Genomic DNA, 26,519 nt, shown 5'->3' on the forward strand with positions numbered 1-26,519 from the left:
AAACTGCTTGTTAGGTTCTTTCTCTAAATGAAGAGAAGGAAAGGAGACTGGGAGAGACAGGAAGAGAGGACAGGAATGAAACAGTGGGTGGGGGGAGGGCGCATGACGTGATGACTAAGTTCTGGAAGGGGCAGAAAGAGAAGTTAAATATTCACAAGGAGCTTCCAATTATCTGAGGAAGTAAAAAGAACCAAACATGTCCAGAAAAAATCGTGAAATTCTATCCCACCAAGTCCTGTACACTACACTTAACTTGTAAAGCTGTCCCCTTCATTGAAAGTAATAAAAAAAAATTTAAATACTCATTCAACCATTTCCACAATTTACAACAAAGAAAAATAACACTTTCGTCTTCATTAAGAAGAAACCGGAAGCAGGGCCTGGTTGTTCAGGTCATGATTTCCAGGTCAGAAAATTATGACTGGGGTTGTCCTAATGGGTAAATGAAGCCAAAGAAGTAAAACTTCAGGGCCTGCCTGGGTTACAGACAGATTAGGATCAGCTAGGGGTGCCAGGAAAGACCTTGTCTCAGAATTAAAGCTCAAATTTAAAACAAAGCAAACGATTGAAAGACTTAGTGATGCCGTGCTTGCTCAGAACGTGTAATACTATAGGTTCAGTCCCCAGCACCATTAAGGAAAGGGGTTAGAGTTGAGCGGAAGGCACAACACTCTAGAGAGAAGCATAGCTTATCTGTAAGTTTTAAACCCCTAGTTGGTGGAGATCTTTCCACTGGGGGAGTCATTTCAGAAGCAAGAGTTTTGTCAGTGTGCCCGTCGGAGGTGCCTTTGGCGTGCGTGGCACACTGAAGCTGTTGGAGATGCCTTCACACGTTTGGAATGGACAACATATGATTAAGGCATTGACACTGTTTTGCGCTCTGCAATTTTCTCCATAGGCTAGACCTTGACAGTCTCCCCATATAAAGCATGCGCAGTGATTACCTGGCGTCTGATAAGAATGAAGTTTGCAGTTTTACTTCATAAAAAGAGCTCTGCTTTCCATTCCCCTTAGGTTTTTATTTATTTTTATTTAGATTTACATTGCATGCAATTGAAGCTGTGTATTGCTTTTTTTTTTTTTTAATTGGGAGAGAAAATCTTGTATCAGCTAGTCTTCCTTTCTCTTTAAATGCTCCTTTATTTTCTCTTCCCTGAATCTGTAATACACAAATAGAAATCCCGGTGAATGGGTGATCATTCCATAGAATTAAACATGCATCTATGAGGGATTAAGGGTCATCGTTTATGGAGGGCAAATCAGCAAATTAGTTCAAATTGTAAAGAAAGAAAAAAAACATGAAGGATGCAATCCCAGAACTTTCCATCCGCAAGACATTAAGAGCATCCAGATGTCGGTGAACCCCCTAGGCAGAGCTTAGCAACCTTCAGGTCCCCACAAGCCTCCACTCAAGTCGCATTCAATATTTGGATGAAACATTTAGTGTGCTATTGTTCTGGTATACAAAGGAAGCATTTATCAAAAAGTAAAACAAAGATTTGCTTTACCACAAAATAGGTGATTCTGCCTTAAACGACTTCCAGGTTATTTATATATATATATATATATATATATATATATATATATATATATATATATATATCTTGGCTGTGTTCTCATTTCTACTTTCTAAGAAAGCAAGAATAGATTGCTGTAGGTCATGCCCTGGATTAATTTCATGAAAAATTAGATTCCATGTGTAGTTTCTAAGGTACAGAACCTTTCTGCTCCCATGTATTACAGTCAGCCAAGAAAATGGCATTGGGTTTTATAAATTTACTATTAAACATTAGTCACAAAAGGAAATACAGTCATAAAAATTCAAGGTCACTGGCCTTGACATAAATATACTTAAAACTTCAAAACACTAGCAAGTTTCATATATCTATGAAAAGAGTTGTCGGTCCTACATTGATTCTGCTTTTGAATAATTTAGAAACTCATTGCTGTACTGACTTCTCTCTGTGGTCATTTCTCTGCCCTGCACTCAGATAATGTTCTCTTGGTTTTCTGAAGTCCAAGTGACTCCAGTTGGCCCTGCTCGCTCCAGTCAACTCCTCTCGCTCAGTCCCTGCTCGCTCTGGCCCAAAGATTATTATTATTACTTATTATTATACATAAGTACACTGTAGCTGACTTTAGACACATCAGAATAGGGTGTCAGATCTCATTAGGGTGATTGTGAGCCACCATGTGATTGCTGGGATTTGAACTCAGGACCTTAGGGAGAGCAGTCAGTGTTCTTACCTGCTGAGCCACCTCACGAGCCTGAAAAACAGATGTGGGGAAAGTACCTTTCATCAGAAACTGACTGTAGCCGGGCGGTAGTGGCGCACGCCTTTGATCCCAGCACTTGGGAGGCAGAGGCAGGTGGATTTCTGAGTTCGAGGCCAGCCTGGTCTACAGAGTCAGTTCCAGGACAGCCAGGGCTATACAGAGTAACCCTGTCTCGAAAAACAAAACAAAACAAAACAAAACAAAAAAAACAAAAACAAAAAAGAAAGAAAGAAAGAAAGAAAGAAAGAAAGAAAGAAAGAAAGAAAGAAAGAAAGAAAGAAAGAAAGAAAGAAAGAAACTGACTATACTGTATAAGCTCTGATGAGGTAGCCCATTCATGACCCCTAGCTACTGTCCACTGGAAATGAGGAAATGAGGCTAGTCTGAACCAAGATGTGCTGCCAATGGAAAATGCACGTTGACTTTTAAATAGGTAGTATAAAAATACTTCTGTAAAACCTTCCTGGCACTTTATACTGACTATAAGTTTGAGTGGTAATAGTTTGAATAGATTTCAACTGAGTGAAGTATAATCTAAATAAGTATAAATCTGCCTTGTGATTGCAGCCCCTTCTACAGAGTGAGGGACCATGGCTGCTAACACACACTTACATTTCAAATGTCAGCACTGCAAGTTTCCTATAAGGATTTTGCAGGAGACCTTTCTCTTTCACCACTGTAGCTTCTCTCCCTTGACTCCATTGTCTTGCTTATCTTTTTGCATTTTAAATTCATTGAAATCCCACAACTCTTGTGTTGTTAGTGGCTGGATGGCCCCTGAGCTGTCTACCATCCTGCAGCCTTAGCCATGGCTGGAAAGAACTCACCAAGGGAAGCCAGCCACTAACTCCCAGAGCAAGATACAATAACAACAAAATTATCTGCTGAGGTTATTGAACTGCTTCCCCCACCCCCAGAGTTTTGTGGCTATTGTTTAGACTTGGCTTTGAAAGATTTAAGAAATAATTCGTTGATCCACTCCTATGTTTTGTTTTATTTTGTTTTGTTTTGTTTCGTTTTCCTGTAAAAATGCAGAATGTGACTGTGGCCCCTGGTTCAGCTGACAGGGTTGCTAATGGAGATGGGGTGCCTGGAGATGAGCAAGCAGAAAACAAGGAAGAAGACATGTCTGGGGTTGTGAAGTTTGGATGGGTGAAAGGTGTGCTGGTGAGCAAAGTCCTGTACTTACACTGAGAGCCATCCCTAGGATCCTGTTCACACTGAGAGCCATCCCTAGGATCCTGTTCACACTGAGAGCCATCCCTAGGACCCTGTTCACACTGAGAGCCATCCCTAGGATCCTGTTCACACTGAGTGCCATGCATGCCCTAGGATCCTGTTCACACTGAGAGCCATGCATGCCCTAGGATTCTGTCACACTGAGAGCCATGCATGCCCTAGGATTCTGTCACACTGAGAGCCGTCCCCTAGGTGATCCCACAGGGTTCACCAGCCATCCCTGGACACCAGAGTTACGAGGAGGAAGGTTAGTTGGGCTTGGTTCCGCATCGCATTCAGTTCTCACTTTGATCCACAGGTGCGATGCATGCTGAACATCTGGGGAGTCATGCTCTTCATTCGCCTCTCCTGGATTGTAGGAGAAGCGGGAATTGGTGAGCAATTTTCCCTCCTAAATAATTTTTATGTAAATTGCAAGCTTAATAACCAACTTGGTCTGCCTTCAGTGCTGCAGAAGCTGAAGGTCGCAGAAGTCATTTACACTTGAGCACTTTTCTTTTTTTCTTTTTTTTTTTCTTTTTTTTGCCTCTGACAATGTCAGGGAGGAGACATGGGGGCACTAACTCCTGTGAGAATGGAATTTTCCAGTTTTCCCAGTGAGGGGGTAGTCAGGTGAATAGCTTGAGCTTTCTATAGCGTTTCAAGCGTATAAGTGGATAAAGCGCATTCATTTAAAATAACTATGGCCGCACATTGGGATATATTGATATTTGCATTTTATTTGCCCCAGACTATCCTGCTTATAAAGACTGGCAAAACTTCACTAAGCAAAAGGACTGGTGCTAAACTGGTAAAGATGTATATACAAATACATATGTGTCCTGATTAAGAAAGTGCTGCATTGTAGAACATTTTACAAAGAAAATAATGGTTACTGCCACATACAAGCCATAAAAAGCATATTCCCAATGTTAAAATGATAGTTGAGATGACCCCAGACATTGTAAATGATAACTTACAATGTAGGTAACCAATTTTTTTTTTCTGAATAGAAAAAAGTAATATTATTCCAGGAGTTATGCTTTTCAAATGTCCTAATTTACCATAATAATCAACAGTGTTATGTTCTATATATGTGAAACCGTTTGGATTGAGTTTTGAGGAGAGACTCGGAGGGAATATTGATATGGAGAACCCAGAAGCTCAGCTGTGCCTTCATATGCTGCTCAAGAAGATATCTTAATCCGTGTATGAAAAGTACCTGGTGTTATCCACCTCCTCCACCATGCCCTTTGAACCACCAGCTGACAACTAGAGCAGGAAGGCTCCACTCTAACAGGGAGCACTGAGCCAGCCCCATCAGTTTTTTCCATGTTACTTGCTCAGCAGCTGCTATGTTCCTGACAAAAAGGCTGCTTGCTGGTTTGATGATGCGTAGCAAATGAATGCCTACAGCCGCGGGGTCCAAAATAAGTGTATGCCGTTCCATGGAAAAGCTGCAGCTTGATATTGCCAAGGCTTTGCTCCAGGGCTTCATGCAAAATTAGGTTTTTAAGGGCAGTTTAGTTACTTATTGAGATCATCAAGACGCAGTTCTTTGTGTGGAGGTGTGAGCACAGAGAGCCACCGGCAAGAGTCATGCTTTCTAATGTATGTATTTAACACCCATATGTTTGGGCAACAATCTGAGCTTTAATCAGATCTTACTCGACTCTTCCCAGCCAACCCCGTTTTACATTTATTACAAAGGCACAAAGGATCCTCTCTTTGTTAAGCAGTTTGCTTCAGTTTTAGACGTTAGTATACCTAAACAAAATTGTTTCGTTTGTGTAGTTGAATCACTCATAGAAGTCAGTAGAGTTCACTCTAACCTAACGGTGTGCATTGGGTTTTCTTTGTTTAGAGTCATTGGTGTTGCTCTCTCATGCTCTTTTAAGTCTCAGAACAGAACTTAGTGCGTAGCCGAAGTATCTTTTCAACTTACATAGTTATAAACCTAAAGCTAACTGGGTTAAGTCAACATTTGGGCCCATTTGGGTTTGTGTGGTGTGGTTTTCTCCCACATTTTACCAACTTCCCCGCTGTGTTGCAGATATTCCTTTCTAGGGTTTGGATTGAATTTATATCCTCCTTCAGGGCCTGGATCATTTTTGCCAAATCTTTTGAAATCTTCATCTGGCACTTTCCCAATGTCAGCATCTTTGAGTTCAAGACTGTAGTTTCGGATAACTCTTCTCGGGAGGGCGTCTTCTTACTGTGCTTCCTGCTCGTTAAGGCTCAGTCTGATAAGGCAGCTCCTGCCATACACAGAGATACAAACAGACAGACAGACAGACAGACAGACAGACAGACACACACACACACACACACACACACACACACACTTTGCCAGGGGAATGTCCAGTTAACACTCTGTTCAGCTTACTTCTCTAAATTGAAGAAGAAGAAGAAAAAAAAAGACCAAATACAAGTATTTTCTTCTTGCTTTAGGCATAGTTTAGGGGGAGGGAAAACCAACCACTTCCAAGCCTGGAACCAGGAGACACACCAGGTGGAATCTGGTGACAGCAGTGACAGCCCACGGCAGCCATGTGGGACTCCGAGCCTGTGCTGCCCAATTCCTAAACACACGTGATAGCCTGAGCTGCTGATGCCGTCCAGTTGTCCCTCTCTGCTGGACACCTTTCCGGGGCAGTATTATCTCCTGTTAACTTAACCATTATGCAGGGAAGCTGGGTGAGAAACATGTGTGTGACCCAGAACAAGTTACTCACATTCTTTTAAGTTTTACTTTGCAGCTAAAACATAGGAAACCTGAGTTAATTCTCCCCCCAATCAAATATTTGAAGATACAGCTAAAAGAGTCTTGCTGAATGGGCAGATACAAGTTGAGATGGGCTCATGCTAAGCTACTCATCTTGCTGCAGGATGGGCAAGAGTTATCTGAGAGTGGAACGGAAGACTGCAGAAGTCTGGGATTCACTTTCGAAGCTCTGAACCTAGCAAGTGGGGACATTTTAAATGGGCATCTCCAGCACCCGTGGTGGGTCACGCAAGGGCCCAACACACTGGAAGCTCTCTCAGCCACCTTTCACCCCGGAGCTTGTTTTGTTTGTTTAATTGTGTGAGTGAAGCAAGCTTCTCACTGTTTTCAGGTAGAGAGTGGTGGTCAAGCCATTTACAGCCATGCACGCAGCACAGAAGGGTGAAGCAGAGATCGCTCAGGAGACAAAGACGGGAAACTAATGGAGTTAACCTGGGAGGAACATCATGCGATGCAAGCTTGTGGGCCCGTACAGTGTCTAGAGTGTGCCAAATATCCATTCTCCAACACCTGAAATGCAAAATAATGTGTAGCGGCTGGGAATAACTTACATTTCACGGCACCAGCACCTGAGGCCACACAGGAGAAGAGAAGCAATGCTCCTCCCAGTGTCGCCGGGACACAAAACACGTGGGATGACTGTCTCTTACAGTCCTTTCTAAGGGTCTATGGCAGGGGTGTGGTGATGTAGGAAGGCCTGCTCTATGGATGGCAGAAAGCAGCGCAGAGAAAAACACTCTGGGCAGAGCTGCAGAACTCCCCACAATCTCCCTGGATTCTGCATGAGCTTCTTTGGAGAGTCTGATACAGGGGAGAGGGGATAAGTTTCCTTCTGTCCATCTTGGGTTCATTGCCTGTGGTCTCATGCATTAGACTGCCAGACTGTCAGGTTAACGAGGAAACATGTTTATTGATGTATTATGCACACACATGGGAGGACTCCATGGAGGGTGGTGGTTCAGAAGAGTGGTTAGAACACTTGACAATGAGAAGGGGATGTGTGTTTCTAGGGTGGACAAGTGAGTGTGGGTAGGAAAATAAGCAGATTTGCTAGAAGAAAAGGAAGGCTTGCTGGATTCCTGTGGAACCTTCTGCAGGCTGACAAGGATTTGCACTCATCTCTGCACCCGTCAGTCCTTCCAAATAATGGAAGCAGGAACACATTCACACATGCATGCGCCCACCTGGGCACATAGGAAAGCTGAGGGATTTTCTTGTGCCTGCTCTGCTTATGTTCACTGTATAGCTCAAAAAACAAATCCTTATTCCATGGTGATATATTCTAGCATATTATATGCCTAAACACCCCCCCCCCCACACACACACGTTTGTTTCTTGAAACTAAAAATTCTGGACTTTATCGGGTTCTCCTCATAATAGCTGCCCTTCTGAACTGTAGCGTCCTCCAGGGCGGCCTTCTCATCCCACTGTATTTGCATCTCTCACACTGTCAACCACAGCTGAACATGCAGGAGGCTTTTCATAAACACTAGCATTTATGAGTGCGGAGGGTACGCTGACAGAGTAACCTCCATGAGCACTGCCCTTTGTGCACCATGACAGGGACTTCACACATCCACTCTGTAATTTGACTGCCATTTGGGTATCAGAAAATAAGTAAATTCTGACATCACACAGCAAATAAGTGAATATCACTAAATTTGGTTCTGTCTGACTTACCCAGCAACCTAATGAACAGTTTGCTAATGAAGCCATTTACCTGGAGAGTTAGTATAACCTTCATTTACACTAACAGCTGGAGGCTGTGTAGAACTCCATCAAAGACCAGGTTCATCCTACATTTTGCCTGAATGAAATTGTTCACTCGGGGGGCAACAGAGCTCTGCACATTCCAAATCTTGAATCTCTTAGTACTTGAATGGCGGGCCCTTGGCCAGCTTGTTAAATTCAAAGGCGATCTTTCAGTGACTACACAGGTTTGTTTGCTTTTATGTAAATGACCCAACGAGCTGCTCCACCATTTAATCGCACTTATTTTTCCTCTCTCAACTGAGGTCTCGGTGTGATTATCATCGGCTTAGCCGTGACAGTGACAGCCATCACAGGTTTGTCCACCTCTGCTATCGCCACAAACGGATATGTCAGAGGAGGTAATTAAAAGTTGTAAGCCAGATCTTCATGTGTAAGGTAAAGGCAACACAGGCTCCAATAGCTCACCACTGACCTTTCTGGGGTGTTGTCAAAGGTAATGCAAGTTGGTTCCTTTCCTCCTGCCAGGCAAAGGGGCGCAAGACAAATGAAGAAGGATTTAACCTTTGTTAAATCCCCAACTTTCTCCCATCAGGTTCCTCTCAGGCAAGAGAGAAGGTCAGATGTCATGTTTTCTCTTTCTCAGCCAGGGTAGTTTCTCTCCCAGGACACCAAGAGAAGTCAGCTTTTCCTTTCCAGGGCTGCACTTTAGACGGGGTTGACTCTCGGATGCCACCCTTCATCATAATGAGTGCCTCTTGGACCTGATCTTCATGCCAGGCACAGCAACTCTACCTTTGTACAAAGAAACCCCACTGGGCCTAAGGCACGGACCTGAAAAGTTGAATTAAAGGCAGTAGAGCTTGCAGGAGTGGGTAGTCCGAGGAAGAAAAGTGAAATGTAATATCTTCTGTCTTTCATTGCTAACAGGTCTTGGAGTTCTTATAATTCTTCTTTCCACCATGGTAACCTCTATCACTGGGTTGTCAACTTCTGCAATAGCAACAAACGGGTTTGTTCGTGGAGGTAAAATCTCTAAGATATCTAATATCCGCGTCACATGCTACGGGTAGGCACAAGTTTTCTATATATTTTCTTACTGATGGGCACAAGGAAGTGAGAGGCGCTGAGTTCGGAGAGCAGCTCGGTGAGTGAAGTTCAAGTCCACCCAGGCCATGGCTAACAGAATCCTGGCACGTGACAGGTCCTGCTCCAGGTATGCAGAGTCCTTGAGGAGAGCTCTTATTTTTCTAGGTCAGTCTGGACACTTCTTGCTGGCGTTTATCAGGAAAGGACTCCTGCGTGTGGCTACAGTTTTTAAAGTACAGTACATTTCAGGTGTCTCCCACACTGTCGTGGAATGGGACCGGGTAGAATGTTTCAGGTTTCTGCAGGGAGACTGACCTTCTGCGACCGCCACTTCCTGATGTAACGGTGATTTCTCTACCTGCTGGAGCCAAACACCTTTGTTGGGGGTTTTGCAGGTCTGGGAGTCATCATCATTGGCCTGAGCGTAGTTGTGACAACACTCACAGGTATTTCTATGTCGGCTATTTGCACAAACGGAGTGGTGCGAGGAGGTAAGCTGACTGACTTACTTGTCATTATAAGCTGTGCGTGCATATCCTGTCTAGAGCTGTTTCATAGCAAAACGTGAAGATTTTATGTTGCTAACTAGGCCCCAAGACTTAAAACAAAATAAAGCAAAATTTAAATAACGGGGTAAAATTCTTCTCAATTAAAAAATGAAGAGACTGGGAGAAAGGGCCCCTTTGATCCACTTCCTGTGAGGAATCCCACTGGGTTCTCAGTACCTGGGTGAGCTACACTGGCTCTCTCCTGGACCCCCTCAGCCTGGGCGCTCCCCAATATCCCATCTCATGGTGGTGATTCCCATATAGCCAACACTCTTGCACCCAGCCTTCAGGTTCTCCCTAAACACTGCTTCTACTGAGAATCATCAACAAAAAGGAAATTTAAACAAACAAACAAACAAACAAAACAAAACAAAGAGTTACCATCAAGTTTCCAGGAGCAGGCAGGCCTGTGTAGAAAACAAAATAGGTGAAATCTGTCCCTGTTCTAGTTACCCTCACCATGTTCCTGGGGACTCCACTGATTCCTGCCTTGGTCTTTCATCCAGGTCCCCACTGCTTAGGGTTTGATGGTGGTGGTAGATGTTTCTGGTTTGTATGATTTATTTTTGTCTTTAATTCTGTGTATGTATGTGTGTGTGTGTGTGTGTGTTATATGTGGTGTATGTCTGGTGTATGTGGTGTGTTTGTGTGTTTGTATGTGGTATGTATGTGTGTCTGTGGTGTGTGTCTATGTGTGTCTGTGTGTGTCTGTGGGTGGTGTGTAGGTATCTGTGGTATAGATATGTGGTGTGTGTCTGTGTGTGCCTGTGGTGTGTCTGTATATGGTATGTATGTCTGTGTGATGTGTGTGGAGAAGAGGGTGTTTTCAAATCAGCATAGGTACTAGAAGAGGCCAGAAGACAGACTAGAGTTACAGATGGCTGTGAGTTACTTAAGCTGGGTGCTAGGACCTTGAGTCCTTTATAAAAACAATACACACTCTCAACCACAGAGCCATCTCTTCTGCATGGTTTTGGTGTAATGAGAGAATGTCTTACTCTGCAGGGCCAGACTGGCCTTCAGTCCATGACAATCTGCTTGTCTCAGCCTTCCAAAATCCTAGATTATAGGCATGAGTACCACCTCTGGCCCACCACCACCGCCACACCCCCCACCACCACTTCAGGGCCTTCCAAACATCACCCTACCCACAAGACCCCTTTTCTCTCAACTTATATTTTATTAACTGACTTTTAAAAGATGTATCTTCTTTTGTGTGGATGAGTATAATGCCTGGACCCATGTGTGCGTATGCCTGGTGCCCGAATTGGTCAGAAGAAAGCATCAGATGCACTGGAATTGGCATAGTATATGGCTGTGAGCCACCACAAGGGTGCTGAGAATTGAACTTGGGTCCTCTGCAAGAGTGGCAAGTGCTCCTAACTGTTAAGCCCCCATTTGTCTCTTGTAACTGTCCAGCCAGTTTGCTGAGCAAAGTTGACTTTTAAAAACCCATGGGGATTTGCTCTACCAGATAATATGTTCCACTCTGAGGACTGTTGTCCACAGTGAGCACAGTTCCTTCTCTGTGAAAGGTAGTTTTGTTCCGAGTCTGCTTGTCACAGGTTTACTCTGCAAACCCCATGACTAGCTCCGCCTAAGAAGTCACTGTGGTGTTTGTGTCCCTCATCTAGCCTGTTTGCCGGTTTCTTGCTCAACCTATGAGGTACTCCTGTTCAGTTTTCGTGTCACAGGAGTGGGTGGCCATAGACAAAGCTATTCTTTAGTGTTCAAGGAAGAACACTGGTTCCAGGCCCCAGTCCCCCAGGTTTCCTTTCCATTTCTCATCCTTATTGTGAGAATTCAAGCTTCATTAGGCTAAAACCAGAAAACAAAAAAGTAAGAACACACACCCCAAGACTGATGCTCACTTTACTGACTAGCTATCAGAAAAGTTCATGCAATAAGATGGAAGTTAGAAGAGAAAAAAATGAACTAATTTGTTCTTCTGGGTCAGGGTTTTATGTAACTCTGCCTAACCTCAGATTTACTAAGGCTGAGGATAATCTTGCCCATCTAACCCCCTACCCATCACCTCCCAAGAGCTGGGATAACAGGCTTGTGCCCCAACACCAGAATAAAACAAGTTCTGCCATTTTGTTTTCTACCCTGGTCTGTCAGTTTCTGAAAACTTTGAATGTAAAATTTTATTTGGTACCTTATTAGTTTGCATACTGTAGTGATTTTTTATTTTTTATTTTTTTTTAAAAAGACAACACATTTGGGTAAAGCTTACTGTTATTATTTATAAAATTAAATTAGGATTCTACTGGTAAGTTTTCATAGAGTGAACTGTATTGTCACTTACTTGCAGACTATGTACAGAGTGCAAGGCAGAGCTAGCTACAAATACTCATGATGACATAGGACTCTCAAATTACTAGGACTCCATAATATTCTTATTGGAATGATTACACTTAGACTGAGATCGTGGCATCCTGCTCCAGCTGACACACACTGCTCTCTTGTCGCAGGCGGAGCCTACTACCTGATTTCCCGGAGCTTAGGGCCTGAGTTCGGTGGGTCAATAGGCTTGATTTTTGCTTTTGCCAATGCAGTGGCTGTCGCTATGTATGTGGTGGGATTCGCGGAGACTGTGGTGGATCTTCTCAAGGTAATTAAAGTCTTTCTTTGTACCCACAAACCAAACAATTCAACTTAACTTTCTTCTACAGGGCCCTAGGGGATAGTTTTATGTCAAGATAAGAGGAGGAAAGTTCAGTATTAGGGCAGGGGCCCCACCTCAGATGACCTGGCTTTGAGTTCAGCTCTCACCCTACCATCTGAGAGACATTAAACCAGTTTCCTATCATCTGAGGTTTATTTTCTAAAGCTGAAAGAGGAGCGAATGTGACTGCTTTGTGCATTTCACAAGAGCTCAGTACGGATCAGGTAAAAAGGATACGGAGAATGCGTAAAATACGAAGCTTCGGGTAGGGGGGTGGGCATTCTCTCCTGCAGCCACACTGCTGTTACACACAAGGTTCCCAAAGGTGAAGCAAGTTCAAATATGAGAACGACACTGAACAAAATGAGGACTTCCTTTGCTAGGTGTCCCACCCACCCAGGTGCTCTGGGAAGAAGCTCTGTGAGCCCATGTAGTGTGGTAACTCCTCATCTTCCTCTCATGCTAATAAAAGGTCTGATGGGAAACATAACAACAAAACAAACCTCTCTGGAAGAAATTACATGAATAAATGAGCTCATTGTGTATTTCTTAAGGTATGCTCTCTTAAGGAGATGCATTACTGAGTCTGTGTTTTTTCTTCTTGAGTTAAACAACACTTATTTTCTGATATTCATATTATAAGCCACCCATTTTTATTCTTCTAAAATTCCCCTTGGCATATAAAAGTAATTAGTCATTTTGCTAAAACACAGCACAAAAGGTGTGGACATACATATATACTTTTGGGTGCCGCAACAGCTTCCAAAGCTGTGACTAGAAGGAATTTCTAACATCTCTAGCCCCTAGCCTTGCCTATCAAAGGCCTATATCACAGATAAAATAAAATTAGAATTCTTTTGACTCCTGAAACTTGTGAATATTTCACTTTCTTATGATCCTAAGTGGCCCCAGGTGTTTGTGTACAGTATCTCTTCTTGTTGAGTGCTATAAGAAAGACTGAATACAAAGAGCTATCTCTAATCATCAGATTCCCCCCCCCCCCAGGAGAGTGATTCAATGATGGTGGATCCAACCAATGACATCCGCATAATCGGTTCCATCACCGTGGTGATTCTTCTAGGAATCTCAGTAGCTGGGATGGAGTGGGAAGCAAAGGTGAGCATCTCTCAGTAACACTGTGACAAGTGCTGGCCAGGCCCTGAGTTAACCACAACGACGAAAGGAACACCATCCTCACAAAGAACAGCGCATTACAACAAAAGACATTAAGTCCACGCTAAGCAGGCGCCATAACACCAAGCACCAAGTCTGGTCAAGGCTGCCTTGTTTCGCCTCGCTTGCTGCCATTGTGGAGACACAGCCAGCAAGACTGACGCACCCTCATGTGCAACCCTTGTTCAGAACAGCAGCACCATACACTGCAGCCCCAGGTCTCATCCTCACTCGCTGAGCAGAAACGAGGGCAATAGATTAAGCTTCATCTGTGTAATGAGCATGTCCAGATTTGAAGAGTTGGTGTGGTTGTTGCTTCTAAGTTGTCCCCTTCTCTGTGGTGTCACAGGCTCAAGTGATTCTCCTGGTCATTCTTCTCATTGCCATTGCAAACTTCTTCATTGGAACTGTCATCCCATCCAACAATGAGAAGAAATCCAGAGGCTTCTTCAACTACCAAGGTAAGTGTGTCAGTCACCACTCAGTAAATGTGTCTACGCTAGTCTCCCCATCATTCCCTTTCTCACCCCATCCGCAGCCATCAGAATTCCAGTGTGATCCAGGAAAGGGCTTAGAACTGGATTCAGGAGGCCCTTTTGGGCTGGGTCTTGACTCTTGATCATCAGCTGAACAGGTTCTACACATCCTGCTCGGTTCTTAGATTTTCCCACTAAATGAATAATGACAACACCCTGAGGAAAGTTTAAAGTAAATATGCAAAATATTTAACATTTAAAAGTAATTTTGAAAAGTCAATCTTTTTTACTTGAAGGTGTGAACGTCTCTTGTAAATCCTTGAGTATTGGGTGGTCACTAGATGGTTAAACAGTAAGAATAGAAGCTACATACATGTAGGGAAAGAAAACCTGGAGCTAGGAAAAATGATCAACCATTGCAGAACACGAATGTTAAATCAAGTACTCTTGTGTTCCCGGGAGACCTTGTAACGTCCAACCTCGCTGGACATAACCTGCAAGAATCACTGTCAGACCTTCAAGCATTATGGGTTAGGGGACTGGTGAGATTGCTCAGCCTTTCATAGCAGCTCACAACCTCTGTAACTCCAATTCTAAGGGATCTAGCACCCTCTTCTGGCCTCTGTAGTCATCAGACAGTCACACAGTATAAAGACATGTATACAAGGTAAAACACATACATTAGAAAAAAGGTTATGGGTGAATTATTTGTGTATCTCCTTGTGATCTCACCACAGCGTGCACATTTGACGTTTCTCTCCCCTATTCTGCTTCTTTTACTTTCTTAATGTCTACCCTAGCTCACTCAAGAGCACACAGCTGAGGTATACAGCATATACATGTATACGTACATATATGTCATATACATGTACATCATCTACATCTACATGCTCATATCTTCATTATATATTTAGTTGCCAGTACCTGTGACACCCCTCACCATTTTTAAAGCCATGTGGTTCTTTTATTTGCTTTTCTCTGCAGTGTTTTGTCTTTTGTTTGTTTGTTTTGTTTGTTTGTTTGTTTGTTTTATTTCTTCGGGCTTCACTGTCCTTTCTTTTCAACCTTTCCCCCACTTTGCAACTACTGATGCCTTCAACTTTCTTTCCTCCTTTTCTCACCCTGCATTCCTTTCTTTGTCCAGCCTCTTCCTCTTTCTCTTCTCTCTGCCTTTTCTCAAGATTGCTTCCTTTTCGTCTAAGCAATTTTGTGACAGCCTCCAGCGTTGTTAGTGCCTCACCCCGGCCCTATTCTCTGAGAATTTGGTAGAAGGACCTAAGGTCTGAACTCTGGAAGGAGAAGCTGAGAGAGTAGAAGACTAGGAGCCAGTCTGCTGTCCAGCCTCCCTCCCACTGTGCCCTACAGATCGTGGAAGGCCAAGAAAGGCAGATTGTTTAAAGATACATAGACTTGAGGATGTGGCTATGAGGGGGGAGGTAAGTATGGGCAGTATATTTGTGAGGGAGTTAACATGCTCCTGCAAAAATTATGGGGTTTGGTGGCAATATTTATTTTTATGTATTTTAATGTAATTTCATATAATACACTCTGATTATGGCTACTCCTCCCAAATCCTCTCGATCTCCCCACAGGCAAAAAACTCCATGCCCTTTCTCTCTCTCTCTTTTTAGAAAACAGGAACAGAATAAAAAAAAACTAAAAACCAAGAAAACTATAGCAACACATACACATTTACACAAAACCAAATCCAGCGGGGCAGTGGTGACACTCATCTTTAATCCCAGCCCTCAGGAGACAGAGGCAGGCAGATCTCAGAGTCTGAGGCTAGCTTGATCTACAGAGTTCCAAGACAGCCAAGGCTGCACACTGGAACCCTGCCTCAAAACCCAACCAAACAAAAAACATTAAAACACAAAATTGGAAACCCATAGTATTCAAGCAAAAGAAAAAGAAAAGTCCACACAAAGCAATACAAGACAAAACGTCTTTAAGAATAACATCGAGTTCCTTTGTGCTGGCTGCCTCTGCTCTGCATGGACCCTCTCCTAAGAGTGGTTCATATGCCCAGTGAGACTCTATTGGAGGAGACTAATTTTTCCTTAAACAAGAATTCCTTATCCCTTTTCCATTTTCTTTGTACTCAAGAAACAAAAAAGCATGGCTTCTAATGACATTTTCAAAGCTCTGTCTAGATGTCTAAGACTTAAATGTGTACCTACAATGACAGACACCTCGGTACTCAGGGGAGGATAAGCAACAATTTCAAGTTGACTCTGCTGCAATTCTAAGGATCTGTTTCCACTTAGAAATACAGAAGTCAAGGGCATAAGCTTCTCCTATGTGGAAAACCCAACCCAGTGATGTTTTTTTTCACTTCCATTTCAGCATCTATATTTGCAGAAAACTTTGGGCCAAGCTTCACAAAGGGGGAAGGCTTCTTCTCAGTCTTTGCCATCTTTTTCCCAGCTGCTACTGGAATTCTTGCTGGTGCCAACATCTCTGGAGACCTGGAGGTATGGAGTTTCCTCTGCTTTGTAGCTCTGGTGGTGAGAGTGTGGTTTGAGCACGACAAGCTGTACAACTAGATACAACTTAGAACATGAGAAGTCCCGGAGACGCAAGAATGAGGGTTTCTACATGATGTCCTGGTTACTTACAAGCTCTTTCTCACCCTCTTTCTCCTGTTATTCTAAATATGGTCTCCTAACAATATAGTGCAATTCTGAAGTCTTTGTTCAGTGGCACCCACAAACAGTATACTCACAGTAGCTCATTTTCCAATAAAATGAACAGAGTTCAGTGAGTTATTATGAGAATCACACCTTCCCCTTTATAATGGATAAGAATCAGGACATTTGAAGAAACACAAAACAAGCAACAACCAGCTACACTTAGACCTCAGTTCACAGTGTTCTCCAACAAGTGCTACTCGGATCATTGTGTCAGCTACAACGGTGATTTCCATCTTTTATAGAGGATCACTTACTAGCTACAGCCAAAACAAAACCAGATTTTGTGTTTCTTGCACATATATGTTAGAGATCATAGGCCATCCAAAAACATTTAGAAAATCCACTTCAAAGGAATCTCAAGGACTTAGAGAGCTGTCCTGTGTCACCTCTGCCTTGAGGTTTATCCCCTTCTTCAAGGTCCTAGATGAATCACTTCCTGGTTCACACTCTACCTTGTAAGCAGAGGACTGGGATTGTAAAGGACAGCTTGCATGAATCACTTCTGCTGATATCCCATTGGTCTGGATTTTGACTATGTCTTTACCAAGTTTCAAAGGATTCTACAAAACACATTCTAAAGAATAGCAACTCTGTACCCCAATAAAGTCTGTGCGCTTCCAATATTACAAGGAGAAGGCTTAGAACACAGGAAGTGTTTCTTTTGGAAAAAAAAAGAACACTGGCTTTACCTCACACACCCACACACAAAAGAAGACACAAATCTTTTTTTTTTTTTGAAATATTATTTTTTTACTTTATTGGATATTTTCTTTATTTACATTTCAAATGTTATCCCCTTTACTGGTTTCCCCTCTGAAAACACCCTCCCCTGCTCACCAACCCATCCACTCCTGCTTCTTGGCCCTCACATTCCCCTACACTGGGGCATAGAGCCTTCACAGGACCAAAGGCCTCTTCTCCCATTGATGTCCAACTAGGCCATTCTCTGCTGCATATGCAGCTGGAGCCATGAGTCCCACCATGTGTAGTCTTTGGTTGGTGGTTTAGTCCCTGGGAGCTCTGGGGGTGGTCATCTGATTGTAGTTTGGTTTGGTTTTTTGAAGCAGACTAGCCTGGAACTCATTGTATCCCATTTTGCTTGTACTCTGGAACTTCCTGCTTCAGCTTCCCAAATAACAGGATCAAAAGTATCTATTGCTATGCCCAACTAAGAAATTTGAGTAATGTTATGAATAGAAGTTAAAAAAGTTGAAAATTATGTAACAATAGAAACTTTTTTGTTAGAAAAATTGTAGTGACTGGTTAGAATAGTTCAGAAAATATGACAAGCAGGATCAGTGAAGAAACAGTATGAAAATAGAGATAGTTATGTTATTAAAAGACTTGCAGAAAATGGGAATTATGGAGATTAACCAGGATAGAATTATTCCTCCCAAGTGTACCAAAGATTGAACTTATGGCTTCACAGATGCAAAGTATCTACTGACCTATATCCTCATTTAAATCAGAAAAGACACAAATCTTAACTCAACATATTTATAATAAATTTGCAAGAGTCATCAGGAGATATGTGTTAAACGAAAAACATGCATGGTCCAATCAATGAGCTGGTAAAACAAAGATACCAAACAAATAGCTGTTCAGTTGGTCAGGAATGGTTTCTTCAAGGAGAAACATGAGGGAAAAGGCTGGAAGCTGATTACTAGGGAAGAACAGGGCAATCCTGGGCAGAGGAAGCAAACAGAGTCTGGTGTGAGAAACCTGAGGACAGCAGGGAGTCTCTTGCTTGACAGCTGAAGAAAACCTGATGAGGCTGGGAGGCCTCACCAGCTTCACCCAAAGGGAGCCACCGGGAAGATGCTCACTGAGGGGCATCAGACCCAGGGGGAGCGGGGACTTTGCCTTTGGGTTTATTCATTGCATATCTTCAGAGATAGCATGGTCTTAGTAGATGCTGACTGAGTGAGTGGGTTAAGGCATTTAGATTTGGTATACTAGTGACCCACTGTCATGGGAAATTCTTGGGCAGAGCATAGATGGCAGAAGAAATGTCATGCCAAAAGCTAAAAAGTCGAAACCTGTTCAAAACGGTTCATCTTCTTTCCTCACTTAATACAATGTAGTTATGAACTCCTGTTTTCTCTATACCTAGGAAAGTTCATTGATAGGAGCTTCCAGAAGCTACCAGCAGGCTTTTAAATTAGAAAATATTGTACTTTCTTTAGACTCCTTAAAAACAAGTTGCTTAGTCAATTCATCTTACTTCATGCCTGAATTAAGGTCATTCGGGAGAGATAAAAAGCTCTGCTTTTGTTAGAGCTAGGAACAATGGAAGGAATGTCTTTTACTATAAGCCATTACAGATTCTATTCCATCCTGTTCCTTTAACACTGGTTTTACCTTATTAGATTGATTTTATGACATAGTACATAAGGAAGAGGAGGCTTGGATTTAGCAAATGAAGTTAAAACAGGTGACTTCCTCCCACCTCCTATCCAGTTATGCTCAAATGAAGTTGCTTACGTTACCCAGATCCCATGAAATTTTTGTGTGTGGTGAGCATGTGCCTGCTTGTGTGTGTGCACGCGCACATGAGTGCACTTATGAAGGCTCCAGGTCAATATGGACACTTGGTTTTGTCTTGATATACTGGAACCTGGGGGCCATTAACTAGGCTAGACTGGTTGGCCAGTCAACTCCAGCCATCCCCCTGCCTCACCTCCCCAGTGCTGGGATTGTCAGCGTGCCCCAACACCTTTTTGCTTTTCAGACACTCATGCTTATACAGCCAACACTTTACCGAACCACATCCAGTTCTGAATACATTCCTGAGCAATAAAATACAATGAAAAGACCATGTAAATTAGGAGACTAAGTATGGTCTATCTCAGCCACCCTGCCCTCCCCTCCTTCGTAGGAGTTGTTTTGTTGCACATGCCTGCTCGTTGGCACTGGAGACCATAGGATGGAGGGAAGATGCTACATGCACTTGTATAAATGTGCAGGTGCTCCTAGTAGAATTGGAGCACATGGATTAGTAGCTGCCCAGAGCTGGTTACACCCATGTGGAGCAGTTTTGCTTGGTTAAGTCATGATCTCCAGTGGTCAGGCTGCACCTGTATTCACCAAGTGTGATGTTTTTGATCAATTTGATCATTATAGTTTTAAAAACCAATGCTCAAATTTTATTTGCCTATATTGATTGCTCCAGGAGACTGTTGTCTGCTGGAATTGTACTTTATTCAGTATTTATTGACCCCTCCTGAATGTCAGGTAACTTCCCTGGATAAGAAAAGCATGCTTGAAAATATTTGTATAAAAACTGAATTAAATATAATTCATATGCCGCCTGGAAGTTGGTTTGATATAATTTAGCAGTCCCTTTTCCAAATCATGTATAATGCAGTAAATGAAGTATCCTGTGGACTCAATTCAATATATGTCTATCCATTCACAAGCAAGAGAAAAGACCACACTCTGGCCTACGCTTGACCTTACCTAGTAAAATGAAGAATTTTGAGAGACTGGAGAATTTAGTAGATGATCCTTTTTTACTCAGCCAAAAAGATTTCTTATTTGGTTGGTTGGGTTTTGTTTGTTTGTTTGTTTGTTTGTTTGTTTTAATTAAAGACAAGCCTAAGCTCAATATAAAACACACATATGCCCAGATATTGTCAATATGCCCGATATGTTTGTGTGTCTGATGCATCTACATACAATTCACAAGGAAACAGAGGTCTGTTGAACTTCTACAACATCCCTTTCGATGGCAGTTCGCCTGTCCTTAGTTGAGCACTGAGTTTTTGTTTGTATTTTTTTTTTACCATTTGGATTTGTTTATTAAAAATAGAACTCCATTTCTCCTTTTCCTTTTTATTGAAAATAGATTTTTTTCATACGATATATGCTGATTACAGTTTCGCCTCCATGTACTTCTCCCAATTCCTCCCCACATCCTCTCCCATCCAGATCTACTCCCTTTCTGTCTCTTTTTTAGAAAAAACAGAAACTAAGGGATAATAATAAAGAGAAATAAGATAAAGAAAAAACAAACAAATATAGAACAAAACAAGAAAAGAGTAAAAAAAAATCAACACACACACAAATGAAATGCACATAGACACAGAGATATACATGCGCTCAGACACAGGAATCCCATGAAAACACAAAACTGGAAGCCATAATATATCCATAAAGGACTTGTAAGGCAAAAAACAAACCAACCAACCTGACTTAATGTTACAAGACAAAGAACCCTCAAAGACGCTGATGAGATGGTTTTGGCCGTCTTCTGCTGCGCACTGGGCCTGCCCCTGGGAGTGGTTTGTTTCCCCAGTGAGGCTCCCTTGGAAAAAAACTAATTTCTCCTTTGCAAGTGGCTATCAATCAGGGTTTGCTTCTGGGTTAGGGATGGAGGCACGTGTGCACTTTTCTTTTCCGCTCTAGGTTCCCCATCTGGTTTTATATTCCGTTGTTCACTCTAAACCAGCGGATCTGAACCTGTGGTAGAGACCCCTTTGGGGGCTGCATATCAGCTATTTCCGTTATGATTCATAACATTAGCGAAATCGTACTTACGAAGTAACAATAACTAATTTTATGGCTGGGGTCACCACAACATGAGGAAGTGTGTTAAAGGGTGGCAGCATTAGGAAGGCTGAGAGCCACTGACAGTCTGCTCAAAGACTAGCCACTTGGAGCTTTGCTAGTTGGTTTCTTTAGGGAGCGCAGTTTTAACATTTTGAGAATACCGGCAAACTAGCACCCTGATCATTATCCAGTTTACTCTCTCCTCTGCATAATGTTTCCCCAGGATCCCCAGGATGCCATCCCCAGAGGGACCATGCTGGCCATCTTCATCACCACTGTGGCCTACATAGGTGTTGCTATTTGCGTAGGTAAGAGAAACGCCTCTGACCTCTGAATTGCAAGGAGCCCAGTGGTTCTTTGTGTCTGATGGATTTCCATGGAACAGAAGTAAGCAGAAAGGTTTGGTTTGGTTTGGTTTGGTTTGGTTTGGTTTTTTTTTTAATGCAGCAACTTTACTTCCTTCCTTAGTACTGAAGGGTTTGTATCTTGGGTGGGTGGGGTGTGATGCAATTGAAATGCAGTGCAGGCATCTTCAGATCAGTGTCCCGCCCTGCCACCCTTGCTGACTGTAGTGCTGAGAAAACCATCACTCCCAACACTCAGTTCTCTAGCCCTGTGAGGTGAGTGTGAACCAGAGCAGAGCAAGGGAGTGTTAAAAAAAAAAAAAAAAAATCAAAACCCGAACTCAAACATGGCAAAGGAAATCATGAAAGATGGTGAATTCACAACAATATCGCCAACTTGGAAGTGTCATTGACGCCAACTGCCAGGAAATCAGAGCAGCCCCAGCTGTTAGCTGAGTGGAAGCCAGCTCCATGCTTCCCAGCGAGTAGAGCATGCATGTGTGCCTCTTTCTTCTCCTCCCAAGGCAAGCCTGTATCTACCCACTGCCTGAGGCCACACCTCCTCTTAGGGCATTGCACGCTCATGTGCTTCTGCCGCTTCTGACGCTTCTGACGTAGTGGGAAGGAGGGAGTATGCTTTCCAACAGGTACAGAGGAGACCCTCTTCAGTGCATAGCGAGGAACGCCGGCCTAGGCTAGACAACTAGGGAAGCCTAGCAGCCATTTGACCAAAGAGTAAACTCCAGTAGCCCCTGCTTTGTATAAGAAAAATTGGGAGAGTCCGTATATCTTAAATTGATTTCTGAAGAAAAAAATGAAAACCGAAAGGCAGAAAGATAAGACTATTGCCTGTCTTTGCTGCACCTTGTGTGAGGAACCTGGTAAGGTGATTCACTATCCTGTGGCATTCCGTGCTGAGTTACACAGGAAGACATTTTCTGATTCAATGTCTTAGGACATCCACAACTAAAGAGCAGCCCTGAAGCCACCTGAGTTTAAATCTTCAAAATGTGGTTTTAGGCGAGCACCTGTGCGCTGAAGAAACAGAGAAGTTGAGGGAACGAATAGCTAGAGAGCTCATTTGAGAGGCTCTTTGAGTTTCAGGAGGCAATTTGTGTCTGTACTTTGCCAGGTCATGAAGACCTGTCATAAAGAATCCATGTTAACAGTGGCTCATGACCTGGCATTTCAGGACTTGGGACAGATCTTTTATGCAGGTCACAAAATACGTGGTTCCAAAAAGATGGTTGGATGTGAAGTGGCCATTACAAAGAGGCAAAATCTAGGTGGATATTTTTTTGTTAACGATCAGCAGTCATAAGTTCAAAGTATACAGAGAGGCTAGCAGGCCACCTCTGAAGCCTGTGATAAAATGCTTTAGGAATTTCATGATTGACAGAAAAATATATTTAATTCTCACCCCCTGTAAAGAATTCCTTTTCTATGTATCTATGTATCTATGTATCTATGTATCTATGTATCTATGTATCTATCTATCTATCTATCTATCTATCTATCTATCTATCTATCTATCTGTGATATATGTATGTTCACATGTATGTTTGTATGAATGTGCATTTGTGAGCGCAGATGCATGCATACGAGGATGTGTATGAAGATCAAAGGACAGTCCGGGCCTTCACCCTCAACTAAAACAGGGTCTCTTTGCTGCTTACTGCTGTGAACAACAGTCTAGGTGTCCTGCTGTCCTACAGACAATCACTTGCCTCCCCTTCCCATTTTAGCACAGGAGCATTGTGACACCAGGCCTAGCTTTACATGGGTTCTAAGGGTTCAAATGAAGGTGCTCATGTATGTACAGTGAGCACTTTACTGACTGAGCCATGTCTCCAGCTCCTGTCCTAATGATGAAAAGGCTTATCTAGGATTAGAACCAGTGTCCTCTCACACTAGAAGCAAAAAGCATACCCTCAGACCAATGAGCTACCTTGGGAGCTGTCTTCAAGGTGGTAACAATAAAAGATCACACTGGGTGTCATGAAAAAGCAAAAGGACCAACTTTAGTACTTGACACTTGGCTTACAAAGAACCTATCTTTTATATAGTTTTAAAAAATCCTAACATATAGTGTACATGCATATCTATATATTTAAATAACTATCAAATACATAATGGCAGAGACTACAGTCAGAAAAACTCATAGGGATAGCAAAAAATTAAAATACATACTGAGTCTCTTTTCTTTGTTTCATTTCCGTGATATCTTATTCATATACATCATTGTATCTTCTCATCCATGCCCCTATGACACTTCCCTACACTGCCTTTCTCTCCATTTGTTACACTCCCTCCTCCTAAGAAAGTTCCAACTCTGCTTTCCCATCATATATATGTATATGTGTAGGCATAAGTCTACATCTATATCTACATATATGTGTAAGTATGTAAGTAGATACAGATTTAGATCTAGATTCTCATTTGAAAGGAAACTTGCAATCTCTATCTTTTTGAGTCTGTCTTATTTTGCTTGGCATGATAATTTCTAGTTTCAGTCATTTTCTGTCAAGTAACATAATTTTCTTCTTCTTAAGAACACTTGTAGCCGGGCGTGGTGGCACACGCCTTTAATCCCAGCACTCGGGAGGCAGAGACAGGCAGATTTCTGAGTTCAAGTCCAGCCTGGTCTACAAAGTGAGTTCCAGGACAGCCTGGGCTACACAGAGAAACCCTGTCTCGAAAAACCTTAAAAAAAAAAAAAAAAAAAAAAAACACTTGTTGCTCATGAGAAAGACTCAGGTTCCATTCCTAGAACCTACATAGGTGACCCCAACCATCCATGACTCCATTTTTTAGGGACTCTAGTGCCTTTTTCTGACCTCTGCAGGGACCAGGCACATACATGGCACACATTAATACATGCAGGCCAAGCATACATACAAAATATAAATAAGTAAATCTAAAACAAAGTTTTATTTTTTTAATACAATTCTGTTTCTGAGAATCTATCCTGGAGAAATATTCTAAGATTTAAAAGAAAAAGTTAATGCATAAAGATATTCATGAGACAATGTTTATGGTATAAAATAATAGAAGTATTCAAATGTGTGAAATTAATTAAATAGAAAGAAGTCTGATTGTCTCATCATTAATATTAATGGTTACTTAGGAAATGTTAATATGTTATCCCAAACATTGCCTTATTAGTTATTTTGTTCAGTTCACATACAAGGAGATGGATTGCATCACAACATTTACCCAGGCATTTGTCAGTACACTTGGTTCTTCACCTTCACATCCCCACCCGACCCCCCNCCCCCCCCCACCCCGCTCTTCCCCACGTCTTCTCCCTGCCTCTCTCTTCCTCGTGTCTCTTACCCATGTCCCATTAGCCTCTCTATTTCTCACGTCCATTCTTTTATAATCTCCATTCTAGCTACATGACCTACAAACACACACACACACACACACACACACACACACATGCATGTGTCATTTTAAATCTAGATTCTACTTCTAAAAGAAAACATGCAGTAATTGTCTTTCTGAGCCTGGTTTGTGTCACTTAGCGTAATGACTTTAAAATGTGTCCATTTTTTTCTACCACTATCCTAATTTCATTTTCCTTTCTGACAGCATAAAATTCCACTGTGTAGACATAGCACATTTTCTTCATCCCTTCGTATGCAGATACACATTGACGCTACTTCCATACCCTGACTATTGTGGACAGTGCAGCTATAAGCATTGATGTGCAGGCATCTTGGTGATATGTCTACCTAAAACCTCTTGGGTATATATCCAAGAATATATATGGGTCTTACATTCAATCTATTTTCAGTCTCTTAAGCAATATTCATGCTGGTTTCCATAAGGGACTACATACATTTGCATCCCCACCAATAGGACTAAAAGCTCATCTCTCATCATAACCCCAGCAGCCCATGTCATTCTTTGATTTCTTTTTATCTAAATTAATTTTTGTTGGTTTTTATTTTTTTCTGAGACAGGGTTTCTCTGTGTAGCCCTGGCTGTCCTGGAACTCACTTTGTAGACCATGCTGGCCTTGAACTCAGAAATCTGCCTGCCTCTTCCTCCTGAGTGCTGGGATTAAAGGCGTGCGCCACCACGCCTGACTCTAAATTAATTTTATCTTTTGATATTTTACTATAGTTACATGACTCCCTGCCCTTTTTGTGTATCGTGTTCCTTTAAGCATCCTCTGCAGCATGGGTTTGGTGAACATCACTGCCTTAGCCTGTGCCTGCTGTGAGATGCCCTTGTTTCTCCGTCAATTCTAAAAGATAACTTCGTGAATACGGCAATCTTGGTCAACAGTTACTTGCTTTGGAATATTTCCTTTCAACCTTTCTTGACTTTGGGGTGGCCTGTGAGATGTCTGATGCTATTCTGCCTTTGTAGATAAGTTGGCACCGCCCCTTTACAGCTGTGAAAATGCCTTTTCCGCTCTGTATTTTTGTATTTTTGACATCTTGATGGAGAATCTTCTCTCCTCACATCTATTTGGAGCCTTAAATGTTTCTGGAGCTTGAATGTCTGTGTCTTTCTCTGAATTTAGAGAATTTCTATTATAATTGGTAGATTTTTTTTTAAACACACCTGTAGCGCTGGCCTCTTTCTTCTGTGCTGTAGGTTCTGAGCTCTAGTGTCTTGTTCACATCCCAGAGCCCTCAGATGTGGCCATGATTGTTCACTGCTGTGGGTTCCTATGCTGACATCTGAGGGCCATGCTCCATCAACCCCACCCTCCATCTCTGACTTTCTTCCCTCTGCCTTTGAGGTTCCCTGGAGACCCTTCCTGCGGCGATGTTTATTTCAGCCACTGGTTTTTCGTTTTCAAAGCTTCTGTGTTCTTGTTTGTTTGTCTGTTTGTTTTGCTTTCCAAAAAAAAAAAAAAATCTCAGCTTTCTTGCTGACATTCTCACCTGTATTGCTGATCTTCTCTGTGTTTGCTGTGTTTTCTGTCTTGCTGACGTTCTCACCTGTATTGCTGATCTTCTCTGTGTTT

The 26,519-nt window shown here is 42.4% G+C and overlaps 1 protein-coding gene across 11 annotated transcripts in view; it reads left to right on the top strand.

Annotated features, from left to right (window-relative positions):
* The window catches only part of Slc12a1 (solute carrier family 12 member 1), a 78,617-nt gene that overhangs the window by 3,548 nt on the left and 48,550 nt on the right, over window positions 1-26,519 (top strand). For 2 of the 11 annotated variants that reach the window (XM_029536878.1, XM_029536879.1), the window contains exons 3-12: window positions 3,313-3,444; window positions 3,815-3,890; window positions 8,296-8,391; window positions 8,921-9,016; window positions 9,475-9,570; window positions 12,102-12,241; window positions 13,301-13,411; window positions 13,818-13,929; window positions 16,291-16,418; window positions 21,412-21,496. In XM_029536878.1, the coding sequence (XP_029392738.1) occupies window positions 3,313-3,444; window positions 3,815-3,890; window positions 8,296-8,391; window positions 8,921-9,016; window positions 9,475-9,570; window positions 12,102-12,241; window positions 13,301-13,411; window positions 13,818-13,929; window positions 16,291-16,418; window positions 21,412-21,496 (1,072 nt within the window). The remainder of the gene's footprint in view (window positions 1-3,312; window positions 3,445-3,814; window positions 3,891-8,295; window positions 8,392-8,920; window positions 9,017-9,474; window positions 9,571-12,101; window positions 12,242-13,300; window positions 13,412-13,817; window positions 13,930-16,290; window positions 16,419-21,411; window positions 21,497-26,519) is intronic. The other 9 variants (XM_029536882.1, XM_021195114.2, XM_021195109.2 and 6 more) reach the window with 6 other exon arrangements.

The sequence above is a fragment of the Mus pahari genome, chromosome 3, assembly GCF_900095145.1.
Source record: "Mus pahari chromosome 3, PAHARI_EIJ_v1.1, whole genome shotgun sequence".
NCBI classification, from domain to species: domain Eukaryota; kingdom Metazoa; phylum Chordata; class Mammalia; order Rodentia; family Muridae; genus Mus; species Mus pahari.